This window comes from Purpureocillium takamizusanense, chromosome 2 (genome assembly GCF_022605165.1).
Source record: "Purpureocillium takamizusanense chromosome 2, complete sequence".
In the NCBI taxonomy this organism is placed as follows: domain Eukaryota; kingdom Fungi; phylum Ascomycota; class Sordariomycetes; order Hypocreales; family Ophiocordycipitaceae; genus Purpureocillium; species Purpureocillium takamizusanense.
The window spans coordinates 856,232-868,257 of NC_063069.1; the positions used below are offsets into that span (position 1 = coordinate 856,232).

The following is a 12,026-nucleotide window of genomic DNA, read 5'->3' on the forward strand; positions in this document are numbered from 1 at the left end:
AACTGCATTTCTCGCTTGCTAGAGCCGGCGCATGTCCGTCAAGAGGCGTTGCTCACGCAATACACCGCACCGCACGGCATCACCGCAGGGTAGCTGGGGAGCCACGGCAGATGAGAGTTTGTCCCAATTGAGGCAGAGCCGTCGGCGCTAATGAACCACCACCACCACCACCACCACCATCATCTTAGTATTAGAATAGTACCTGGCGTTTCACGATGACCGTGAATCTGCACTCTCGCACCTCGTGGGTTTGTTCTCAGCTCGCTTTTGCACAGCCATCATCAGGCCATCTGATTCTCCTCTTACCTGTACTCTATATCCCTTGGGTCTTTTGTAATTTAACATCTCCCCTCATCCATTCCCTTGACCCTCTCTCACGCTGCTGCCGCGCGCCCTGGGGCCGCAACATCCAGAATCCTACTCGTGTCTCTCGGTGCACGCGTCGCCACGGTCCGCGGCGGCGTTTTGGCACGGCCGCGCCTCTACCGCAACAGAAATAGCAGTAGTAGTAGCATCGCCAACATGCCGAGACGCAGCACCCGCCTCTCGGACAAGGCCGCGACGGCCAAACTACCTGAGCGTGAGCGTGAGCGTGAGACAGAAGAGGCACCAGTACCGGCATCGACCACCACGAGCGGCGTCATAACCCAGGCCAAGGCGACGAAGAAGAAGAACAAGCCCAGGACCGCACGAGCCTCGGCCTCGACTTCTTCATCATCGTCAGCTACACCCTCAACTTCCTCCACAACAACACCGGCGACGGAACCCTCATCGACAACGGCTTCATCATCACCATCATCATCATCCACCACCCCCGAAATCATATCCTTCCCCGACGCCGCCTCCTTCACCGCCTGGCTCTCCCTCCACGGCTCCTCCACCCCCTCCGGCATCCTCCTCCGCATCGCCAAAAAGTCCTCCCCCGTCCCCTCCGTATCCTACCTCGACGCCGTCGACGTCGCCCTCTGCCACGGCTGGATCGACGGCCAACGCCGCCGCTTTCTTCCCGCACCCTCCACCTCTACCGCCTCCAGCTTCTCTACCACCATCACCTCCTCTACCACCACCACCTCCTCATCCGACGACGCCAATGGCAATGCGCACTTCTTCCTCCAGCGCTTCACCCCGCGCCGCCCCCGCTCCCTCTGGTCCCGCCGCAACGTCGACCGCGTCGCTGCCCTCACTGCCCTCGATCGCATGCAGCCCGCCGGCTGGGCCGAGGTCGAGGCCGCGCGCGCCGACGGCCGCTGGGAGCGCGCGTACGCGGGGCCCGCGGCCATGGAGACGCCGCGCGACTTTGAGGACGCGCTGCGTGCGTACCGGGGGGATGGGGATGGGGATGGAGATGGGGATGATGGTGGCGGCGGCGTGGCGTGGAGGAGGTGGGAAGCGCTGGGCAGGTCCAAGAGGTATCCCTTCCTGTGGCGCATCGCGACGGTCAAGCGCGAGGAGACGCGCCGGCGCAAGATTGACGAGTACGTGCGGCTGCTGGCGGAGGGGAAGACGCTGTCATGACGAGTACACGGGCTTGGTACGAAGTTCTTACACGTGTTGCTGCTTCTTGTGATTGCATCGGCATATATGCGCCGGGGTATAAGAAAAATAATGCCGTCTCTATGTCAAACATGAATGCACCAAAGACTCCGAAATCATCTTACAAGCTACCATCCCTCGGATTCGCCGTCCTCGTCCCCTTCGCCGTCCGACTCGCTGGCCATGTCGTTGATGAGGCCACTCTCGTCCTCGTCGTCTTCGTCCTCTTCCTCGTCGTCTTCGTCCTGCTCTTCGTTACTAGAGTCGGGCTCACTGTCGGACACGGGGATTGGGTGCGCCTCTCGGTGTCGTTGCAGTCGCTCAGCCAGCGTCAGGCGCCTGGGCTCCTCGTCCTCCTGGTCTCCCTCTTGGGATGAGCCGTCCGTGTCTTCATCCGATGACTCCGTTACGCCGTTCGGTTCCAGTTTGGCCCCGGCGCCATCGTCCGTTTCGGAGTCAGACTCGGCAACGACATGTGCTCTGGCTCCGCCCCGTTTCGTGGGCGGCGCGTCGTCCGAATCCATGTCGGGGTCGGCGGCCGGAGCACTGCCGGTCCGCGCACGCTTTGCTTGTGGTCCATCCGCTACAGCGTCGTCTTCGTCGTCCGAGTCAGTCGCAATCTTGCGCTTTCGTTGCCGATTTGGGAGTCCTTGCTTAGGCTCGTCCTCATCATCCGAGTCGAGAACAACAGCACGTCGGGACAGGCGCTCCATTGCCGGTGCATCGCCGATGCTTCCCTCGGGGCTCGAAAATCGTGCGCCCGCGGCGTCGCTGTCTTCGTCTACGGATGATTCGCCTTCCCCGGACTCGTCAAACTCTTCAATGGGCTCGTCATCGATGCCCTCGCTCTCATACTCGTCAATGTCTTCCGAGTCGGTATCCTCGTCGTCTTCTTCGTCATCTGAGTCATCGCTGGCACTGGGAGTCGCATCGTAGGGCAGGTCCTTTGTGCTGAAAAGTTGCTCGAAGCGTCGGATGGCGTCGTCAAACTCGAAAATCACCATGGGCAGGACCTCGACCCCGCGTTCTTCGACTATTCTGCCTATTTGCTTTGGCCGTGAGCGCATGTGTCGCGCCGGCAGCTGATATTTAGCAAAGTCTGGGTGATTGTCCACGTCGGGCCAACAGAAGAGGGAGACCAAGTCCTCGCCGAAGCCGGGTTCCTTCTCATGCGTTTCGACGCGGTATCTGTGCACGTAGTCGGAGGCACACCATCGCACGTGCCGATCGTGCTTGAACTGTTCGTCGTCTGCAGATATGTAGAGGCGCTGGATGTTGGGCATGTGGTCGAACGTCCACTTGACCTGCTGCACGGCCCCCCTGTCCAGGTAATCGTTCCAGCGGGGGACAGCCATGTTGACGACAATGTCGCCGAAACCAGGCATCAGGGTCTTTTCTCCCGATCCGTAAGACTCGCGGCGGAAGTGGTCCACGGCGACGATGTCCTTGCGGGGATTGAAGGCGACGCGGGCGTCAAAGTCAGCGGTGCCCGAGTCCATGGTGAGGGTGTCGGGAAAGGCCTTGAGCCCGAGGCTGCGCGATTCTTGATGAACAGCCATGAGGCGGCGTAAACTCTCCGTCTGCTCGGCGAGAGTGATCCACTCCTTGACGGTCCATATTCCGCGCGGAGTATCGAGGTCCCAGGCGTCGCGCAAGAGGTGTCTCTCGTTCTTGCGGTCGCCGCCCGGTCCCATCTCGAACTGCAGCACGCGCGGCCGTCCGTCGAGATCAGGGCAGAACTGACGCCAGACCTGTGTCCTCAGCTCAGGCGGGAGGTCCATGAAGCGGGTAAAGCTTGACGGGCGAGTGCCTCGCTCTGGTTCGTCATCACCGCTGCTGCTGCTGCTAACCTCATCATCGTCGCTCGAGTCGAGTGCCTCGTCGTCAATCAAAGGATTGGACTCGCTTTCCGAACCCGACTCGTCGTCGTCACTCTCGCTGAGCGCTTCGTCGTCGATCAAGGGATGAGACTTGTTTTCGGGGCCAGACTCGTCGTCTTCGCTCCCGCTGTGAGATTCGGTGTCGCTCGGGGCCACGGGGCGCCTGGGCGGCCGAGGCATGGTGCTGCGTGTCGATGGCCTGGGCTTGTTGTCGGCGCAAACGCGCGTGGTGAAGGGGAGACGCGCAGCTGATGAAAATCAGTGGGCACCCCACGTTGGCGGCATCTGGCGTGGGTGATGGAGCAGCAGCACCAGTGGTCATGGACGGGCGGGGCCAGGTCCTGCCCAGCCCCCCCGACAGGCTCGAGGCCCCACTGACTCAGCAGGCCCGTGCAGGCCCTGCAGTCGCTGGAAATCTATGACAATATGGACAGGAGGAAGTTGAGCTTGTCACTTAGACCTGGAGACTTTGACAGTACAGGATGCTCTGACACACATTACGATAGTTACTAAGGTTGCCTGGGCAGCAGCAGGTTCAAAAACTCACTCCGTCCACTTGCCACGCACGAGTTGGCGCTTCCAGCGCACATCAGGCACATCCCTTTAAAACTACCTGCCGACAACTAATCTACCTTACCAGGCACTACTGATGTATCCACCTGCAGCATCCACTGGACGCATTGGCAACCTACCTACCTACCGACTAAGGCACCTGCCCGCCTGTCTGCTGGAGGCGCCAGAACTTGGCGCATCGTGCCTAACCCTGCCCCGCCCCACGACGAGCGCCGCCACCAACCCACAGCTCCGCCGCGATACCTTCATGAAGCCATTATCGCCGGCCCTCCATCACAACAGGCCAATCATCCGGCGACTTGAAACAACCAAGGCAGAGTGCCAGAGTGGTTAATGGGTATGACTAGAAATCATATGGCTTCGGCCTCACAGGTTCGAATCCTGTCTCTGTCGGTTTCTTTTTTTGCTGTCCCTTTACCTGAGTTGGGCATTGGTCTACTTCGTACTTTCCTCTTTTTTTCTTTTGCACACCCCGCGGCGCTGCAACTTTTCGACGAGTTTGCAGTCTCTATTGTTTGACTGTTTCCCACTTGTTGTGGCGCTACCTGTCAGTGCAGGATGCGTGGCATAGCATAAACACTCTGGCTGGAGGGCGCGGTCGCATGTATGTTTTGCACTTCTCCCACGGGTCAACTTTCACCACGACGACTATTTTCGCGGAATTTGTAATTGTCATGGGAAAGACTGCCACTCTTGACTACTGGTTCTCTCGTCGTGCATCCCATCGCCGGGTCAATGTGGCTGAGCAGGCCCCTGAGGTGCCATCCGCCAGCGCAAGTGCACCAGCGGATACCTAAGAAGTTCACGCCAGCGGCATCTGCGCCACTGCATGTGACGTCCGGCGGCCCTACCTACCTAGGCCTATAGGGCTAGGTAGTTAACACTCAGCGGGAATACGCCGTATACGAGCGACTACCGGCCGATATTGCCGGAACAGGCACCCCGGTGGGATTCAGAAGCACGGTCATCCTGGTCTCGAGGGCCTCACTCAAATCAAACCCCCCCCGTCCCCGTCATTCAAGTCTGAGAGTTGATGTCTGTTAGTCCTCGCTGCCCAACATTCGCAACTGGCGCCGGGACGGCCTCATACGATAGAGTGTCCCGCCGCCAGCAGTGAGCGCTGTTGTCATTCTTCGGTTCCCGGACGACTATCAGGACTCAGGAGCCTGCCGGCCGGCCTGGTAAGCCATGCCGCCCAGGACGCAACAGCCTCCATCCCGAACGCCACAGAGCTCCAAGGCGAGCTCCAAGGGCAACGCCAAGCCCACGACACCCCCATGCCATACGTGTCGCCGTCAGAGGCTGCGCTGCGACGGAGCCAAGCCCGCCTGCAGCAAATGCATCGCCAGGGGCGTCGAATGTCTGGGCTACGGGCCCCAGGCGCTGCTCTGGGTCCAACCCAAGTCACTCAAGCCTGCGCATGAAGCAGCCAACTTGAGGGGAAATGAGAATCATAGTGGCGGTCAGGAGATCCAAGGCCGCGAGAAGAGACGAGGCCGTCCTAGGCTCGTGTTGATGTCCTCCAGCCCAGACGACGACGACGACACTCACCACCGGCACGCACTACTACAGCTTCGGCCCTTGCAGAACCAGAAGCCGCAGCAGCAGAAACGGCAGTCGCAGCAATGGATAGCCGTGAGCGGCCCCAACGGCGGGCGACGCCCTCAAGTGAGGAGCCCGCCGTGCTTCCCCGGACCTCACGCCGGGCTCGAGCCCGTCGACTACAAGAACCACAAGCTCACGCTCGACTGCCTCGCCTACTTCAACGACTTTGTCTGCCCGGACATGGTGCTGCTCGACACGCCAGCCAACCCGCTCCGCGCGCCGCTCGAGTTCTGGCGCTACATCCCCGACGTCGTCCTGGACATACTCGTCTCCACGTCGCTCACGCACCAGCTCATCCGGGCCAAGGCGCACGAGATCGCCTCATCCCCCGTCGCCGCAGCGCAAGGGAACGATGCTGATGCTCTTGTGCCGATCAAGAGAAACCGCATGAGTGGCCTACACGGCCCGTCCGTGCCCGTCATATACAAGTATCATCAGCGGACGCTGAGAGCGGTCAACCGCGAGCTCAGTAAGACGGAGTCGCGCTATGGAGACTTGGCGCTCGGCATCATCATAACGCTCATGCGAGTCGAGGTGCGTTCGTCTTGTCCCCCTACTGCCTGGCTTTTGTGTATGCGTGCTCGCTGCTGACATGACATGGGGGGTTAGATACAACAATCGGCGTTTGGCGCTTGGCCGGCGCACCTGGAGGCAGCCCGGGCCATCATCGCGCACCGGGGAGGCTTCAGCCGGCTGGCGACCATGGGTGACGTCTACGTCGGGGAGGGGCTGGTCAACTTTATGCTGTGCGTTGAACCTTTCCCGTGAGCTTGCGTCTCATCTAGTGTTGGTTGCTAATTCTGTAGTGTCGACGTGATGAACTCGATCATGACGCCCTCGTGGCTGATGGACGAGCGCACGACCAGCCAGACCGAGTACATACCTCACCTCCACACCATCTACAAGGACGGCAAGGACTCCGACTTTCCCTGCCCAGCCACTCTCATGGAGGCCATCATCCGCACCAACCACGTCCGGGCGCTGAGTCAAGACAAGAGGGGGCGGCAGCAGCAGCAGCATCGCGAAGCCGAGCTCGACCACATGGCCGGGCAAATCTTGACGAGCATCGCGTCCTTCAACGCAGCGGACTGGACCAGGGAACACGTCCGCGCGTTGCTCTCACCGAGCACGTCACTGGCCTCGTCGCCATCCTCCTCCGACACCGCCCGGGATAGCCCCGACGAGGAGCAGCAGCCCCACGGCGAGGACGGCGAGTCCCTAGCCGTAGTAGACACAGCAGCACTCGACGATGCCGTCGCCGCCGTCGTCGACATGTGCACGGAACTCACAAAGGCCATCCAGTACGCCGCGCTACTCTACTGCATCCGCACCCTGTACATGGACCGCCGGCGGCCCTTCTCCTTCTCCCCCTCCTCCTCCTCCGACATGGCCCTTGACGTCGAGTCCGCGCACAGGTCTGCCCTCGAAATGCTCCTCGCCGCGCTGCACCGGCTCTGGGACGATGACGGTGGCAAGCCCAAAACAACGGACTGGTGCGGGAAGCTATCCTTCTGGCCGCTCTTCATCGCCGGCATGGAGATGGACCCCGCCGGGCCCCCGGAATCGCGGGCGGAGCGCGACTTTGTCTGCGGCGCGCTGCGGAGGCTGGTGTATTACCTCGGAGACCTGAGCCCCCTGGACGCGGTGTCGGTGCTGCAACTCATCTGGCGCAAGACGGCGGCGGCGGCGGCGGCGACGGCGACAGAGGTGGAAGGGGAGGAGCAGGAGCAGGAGGGGGGCGGCTGCTCGGGGCAGCAGCGGTTCTCGTGGGATGAGAGGCTGGTCATGCCTGGCATTCGCGGCCTGTACTTTTTCTAGGCCCCCTCGTGAGAGGTCTAGCGATAGGCTTTGACGACATTGGATTGGTATTGGGGCAGCAGCGATCCTTAGGCCGGTGACATCAAAGGGTCGGCTTGGAAGGCACAATCCTGAACCCAACATGGCCGGGTCCGCATCCTACCATGGAGGCTCACCACCATCATCATCCACTCCTCTGTTAAATCCTCCCAATAGCTGTCGTCAGGCTCTTTCTCCCTCGCCATTACTCGCCACTACTCCTCAAAGTCCCATCGGCATCTATCACACTCGCTGCGACAATCCCCCGCCGACGCCCGGTTCGCCCTCCCTCCATCCCCTATGGGAGGCCAGACCACACCACGCCCGAATATCACACCTAAACAACTGGCTACTTACCACCGCTCCCTCCCTAAAATGCTCTCATTCATCGTCGACGCACCGCACCTGATTCTACACATCCACCTTGGCGACGGGGGCTTCCGAGTAACAGACTCATCCGACTCCATCGGGTTCTACCAGGAGCAGTGGGACAAGGACCTGATCAACAGCCCGCAGCTCACGGTGCACTCCATCTGCGAGAACGACAGCGACGGCGATGGCGACGGCGCAACAGCAGTAGCACCACCAGCGGCGGCGGCCGGGGCAGCGGCGGCGGGGGACAAGGCCAAGGAGCCGCCAGCGGCGGTGGTGCTCGTGCCTCTCGCCCGCGTATCGTGGTCGCTGCCGCTCAGCTCCGTCATCACGACGTACAACCTACGCTCCAAGATGCGCCTGCACATGTTCCGCGAGGTGCCCTTCTCCATATGCCACACCGTCCAGGGCCCGCTGGCGACGTGGCACTGGAAGCGGCTCGAGGCGTCGTGCGCGCCGCACCTGCGGCTCGTGGACGCGTGCGGCGGGAAGATGATGGCGGCGCTGGTGTACCGCAGGCCGTGTGACCGTCGGTACAGGGCCGGCCACCTGGCGACATTGAAGATCGCCGCGTCCACGCCGCCGGACGTGATCGATGACATTGTCGTCACGGCGCTGGCCAAGCTCACGTACCAGCGCATTCATTGGTACTATTGCATCAACAAGACGAAGCCGAGAATCGCGGACATTGCCGGGGCTGCGGCAGGTTGAAAGGATATATGCCTCCTGTGCTCGGCAGAGTGAAAGACGGGAGGAAAGAACGGCTTTATCATTGCTTTGGGTATCATAAGTAGCATCAAAAATCCTACCGCACGTGTTTCCCCCAGCTTTCCCCGCAGCCAACCTCCAGGAGACACCCCTGATGATCAATTCAACGACCGGAACAGTACAGTGTCAATAGTGCCAGCAGCAGAATGGTATCAAACTGCCCCCCGTAGTTGACGTTGATCTGTAGCACGCCACAGCGCCCCCTCTTGGTGCTGGTCGTGAAGACGGCCAACACGGGGTTTGTCTTGTCCTCGTGAGCCTCTCCCGCCGAGTCGCGTCGGTCTGCACCGCCAAGAGCGTCATCCGCGTCGAGCTTCTCGACAAGCTTCCAGTTGCGCGTGCTGAGAGGCGCAATCTGCATCCCGTCGACGGCAACGGCATGAGTCCGTTTCCAGACAAACGTCCTCCTGTGAAGTGCCCGGCGCCCGTCTCCCTGGCCGCCGCCCCCCTCGCCATCGTCGGGCAACAACACCATAGACCAGCTGTGTCTCGAGCCATTCGACGTGTCCATGTGCAGCTCCTCCCAGACGGTGTCGGCGCTGCTGTCGCTCTTGGCGCCTCCCGCGGACGTCACCGGCTGGGGAACCAGGCCCAGCTTGAAATGTGTGCTAAAGGCGGGGAGGTGCGACATGGCGATGACGGGCGTGGACGGAGATGCGTCGGGACCGGCGTGCAAGGCGATGAAGGGGATGGTGCGGGAGTTGGCGATGACAGCGATGGGCGCGTAGAGGCCGCTGTCCAGAGGGGATGAAGGGGGCGCCGGCGGCTGGGCCGTGGGAGCTATTCGGAAGTGGTGCTTGAAGAGCGATTTGTCAATGTTGTAGGTGCGAGCCATGGTGAGTGAGCGCACTGCGCAGAAGGGATTGAACTGGCGAGTTGGCAGAAGGATATTATATGAACGAGATGTCTCGATTCATCCGTTCCAGAGCTTGGGCCGCAGTGAGTGAGCTCGTCCCGGCACAAGTCGTTGAGTAGAAGGGCGATGGAGCTGCAATGCCACCGTAGCTCCCAATGGCTAACAGCACCGATCTTTTAATATAGAAAGTCGTGTGAAAGCGATCAAGTTGAGATGAGGGACTTGAGCGACGGCCTGGCTCGTAGCTTGACGATCCGGTGACGTCCCGAGCGTCGGGAGTCGCACAGCTGCGAAATACGACGCATGCGAGAGCCGCCGTTCTGGCAGCCCCCAATCAAGAGTCATTCTGGTGTTCAGCCAGGCGCCACCGAGGTGTCAAGTGAACTAAAGGGCATGGAACACGCACAGCGCAAGTCTTTGCAGTTCTTCTCAGAGCCCATAGTGTGTGTATGCATGTCAAAGCTTGCGCTCATGCGCTTGCTATCCTCTGTAAAGAGTACGTGGTTGGAATATTGACGGAGGCGACTACCTCCGCCGCCCCGCCGCATCAAGGCAACGACATGTTGGCCCCTGTCCGAGGCTGCGGGAGACCTACCTTTTACTTCCGAGTCGCATCGGTTCTTGGCCCGCCAAATCTCGATGCCGAATGGCTTCGGCTGTCATGATGCACCGACGACGTGAGCGGAAGTGCAGCCAACGGGGCTTCTCTGCTGTCTGTCAGCGTCCAACACGGGCCAGGGGCGACAAGGAGCCACTTGACGTGCCGAGTCTGGCATTCTTGGTGCAGCTAGTCGTAAGCTCCGAATGGAAATATCGAGTAAAGCATCCCAGGGACATCGCCAATTGTCGCCGGAGGCTGTTGTGTGCTGACAAATTTCATGTGGAGGAGGGAGCCGGTTTCAACACAAAATAGGGCCTCTTCCGCCAACCTTGGCGCATTTCCTCATGCTCTTAACGGCGAGTATGCTGGGCCTGACTGAGACGCGAAAAAGAATCTATACAGACGCGCAAAAATGTCGGCGCCGCCAACCAAGTTCGCCGTCCTCCTTTTCCCGGGCTTCCAGGCCCTGGACGTCTTCGGCCCTCTTGATGTGCTCAACATGCTGTCGCGCGGTCGGCCGTTCGAGTTCTCCGTGATCGCCGCGAGTCGGGGCCCCGTGCCCACACGCGGGCTGGGTTCCAAGCAGAGCATCGGCCAGCAGATTGTGGCGACGCATACGCTGCAAGATGCACCAGAGGACATCCAAGTGCTGCTCGTGCCGGGCGGCATGGGCACACGCGACACCGAGGCCAGGCAGCCCGAGATCGACTTTATCCGGGATCGGTTTCCGCGGCTGCGATTTCTACTCACCGTGTGTACCGGGGCCGCGCTGGCGGCACGGGCGGGCGTGCTCGACGGCAGGCGGGCGACCACGAACAAGGCGTCCTTTGACTGGGTGAGTCGTCCTCGCGCGTCCGTCCGTCTGTTCGGCGCCGGAGACGACGAGCGACACGGACTGACATGGGCAACAAACAGGTCACGACAAATGGCCGCAAAGTCGAGTGGGTGCGACAGGCGCGGTGGGTCTCGGACGGCAACGTGTGGACGTCGTCGGGCGTGTCGGCGGGTATCGACATGATGTACGGGTTCGTGGCGGCCGAGTTCGGCGAGGAGACGGCGGCGGCCGTGGCTTGGGACTCGGAGTACGAACGGAACACGGACCCGTCCAACGACCCCTTCTCGGGCCGTTGATGCGGTGGTACAAATCCAGCACTACTATTGAAGCTCAGTCAGGGGCGCCGTTGCTCGTATTCGATTCGCCGTGTTCAAACGGACTGCTGTACAACCGAGTACGTACGTAGATGCCAATCAATCGCTTGGCATCCCTTGGCCTGCCGCGGCTTGGATGGTGATACCACATAACTACGGCATGCATGTTTGATTCCTTTCGGCGGACCCCCCTCCATGATGCCTCCCACAGGGCGAGCAGCCGTTGCAGAAGGAAGCGAACAGCCCATCCCGGGGCTTATTCGCGCGTCGGCAAGGTCGGTTCAGGTCAGCTGTGCGCACTTTTGTGGTGCCTGCACTGCCGGGGCGGTGGTGATGCTGGTGGTGTCGCGCGGAGGAGGCCCGGTGCGCCGTTTCATTCGCTGCTCGTACGACCGAGGGAAGGGGAGGGGGGTCAGGTGCGGTTGCTCGGAACTGTGAATTGTATCACCGAGTGAATCACTCTGTGAGACACGTCAGCGGCACCCGGGTCCGGGTCAGGATCAGGGCCAGGGTCGACGGAGATTGTTGCGGCGGGCTGTGCTAAAGAAGCAAGGACGCTGTTGCGCCATCATCGTCTGTGTCCCTACGACCGTGGATGAGAAGTTCAAGAAACGCGCGCTGACGATGCTGACAGTCCGCTCATCAGTGGAGAGCAGCATCGGAGGCAGGAGCGCAACAGACTCGAGCAACAGGCAGGTACAGCCGACCAGACCAGGCAACAAACCAGGCCAGACGGGACGCACAGCACCAGGTGGGACCCCTGCGGGCTGAGGTGCCCCAGCGCATCCACCCCACCATCAATCATATGACGGGTGGTGGACTGGCGGTAAAGAGTGCAGGCGAGATGCCCTGC

General features: G+C 61.1%; 6 protein-coding genes and 1 non-coding gene across 8 annotated transcripts; 5 read left to right on the plus strand and 2 right to left on the minus strand.

The window, feature by feature from the left end:
• Positions 1–176: 176 nt before the first annotated feature.
• Positions 177–1,661, plus strand: JDV02_002078 (uncharacterized protein). Its single transcript, XM_047983065.1, has one exon. The coding sequence runs from the start codon at positions 523–525 to the stop codon at positions 1,513–1,515; it is 993 nt and encodes a 330-aa protein (XP_047839035.1). The 5' UTR covers positions 177–522; the 3' UTR covers positions 1,516–1,661.
• JDV02_002079 (uncharacterized protein) lies at positions 1,548–3,709 on the minus strand. The gene has a single exon (XM_047983066.1). It carries the CDS (start codon positions 3,591–3,593, stop codon positions 1,662–1,664), a length of 1,932 nt encoding a protein of 643 aa, XP_047839036.1. The 5' UTR covers positions 3,594–3,709; the 3' UTR covers positions 1,548–1,661.
• A 589-nt stretch (positions 3,710–4,298) lies between these two features.
• On the plus strand, positions 4,299–4,379 carry JDV02_002080. Its single transcript has one exon. It is a non-coding gene; the product is annotated as a tRNA-Ser (tRNA).
• A 795-nt stretch (positions 4,380–5,174) lies between these two features.
• On the plus strand, positions 5,175–7,409 carry JDV02_002081 (uncharacterized protein; the record flags this gene model as incomplete). Its single annotated transcript, XM_047983067.1, has 3 exons — positions 5,175–6,125; positions 6,201–6,337; positions 6,398–7,409. The coding sequence occupies 3 exons, from the start codon at positions 5,175–5,177 to the stop codon at positions 7,407–7,409; spliced, it is 2,100 nt and encodes a 699-aa protein (XP_047839037.1).
• Positions 7,410–7,727: 318 nt separating this feature from the next.
• JDV02_002082 (uncharacterized protein) lies at positions 7,728–8,510 on the plus strand (the record flags this gene model as incomplete). Its single annotated transcript, XM_047983068.1, has 1 exon — positions 7,728–8,510. One exon carries the CDS (start codon positions 7,728–7,730, stop codon positions 8,508–8,510), a length of 783 nt encoding a protein of 260 aa, XP_047839038.1.
• JDV02_002083 (uncharacterized protein) lies at positions 8,446–9,402 on the minus strand (the record flags this gene model as incomplete). Its single annotated transcript, XM_047983069.1, has 1 exon — positions 8,446–9,402. The coding sequence occupies one exon, from the start codon at positions 9,400–9,402 to the stop codon at positions 8,671–8,673; it is 732 nt and encodes a 243-aa protein (XP_047839039.1). The 3' UTR covers positions 8,446–8,670.
• A 976-nt stretch (positions 9,403–10,378) lies between these two features.
• On the plus strand, positions 10,379–11,278 carry JDV02_002084 (uncharacterized protein). Of its 2 annotated transcripts, XM_047983071.1 has the most exons (2): positions 10,379–10,859; positions 10,940–11,278. In XM_047983071.1, the coding sequence occupies exons 1-2, from the start codon at positions 10,437–10,439 to the stop codon at positions 11,153–11,155; spliced, it is 639 nt and encodes a 212-aa protein (XP_047839041.1). In that variant the 5' UTR covers positions 10,379–10,436; the 3' UTR covers positions 11,156–11,278. The 2 variants fall into 2 exon arrangements, with proteins under 2 accessions (XP_047839041.1, XP_047839040.1); XM_047983070.1 differs by having other exon boundaries at positions 10,379–11,251.
• Positions 11,279–12,026: the final 748 nt, after the last annotated feature.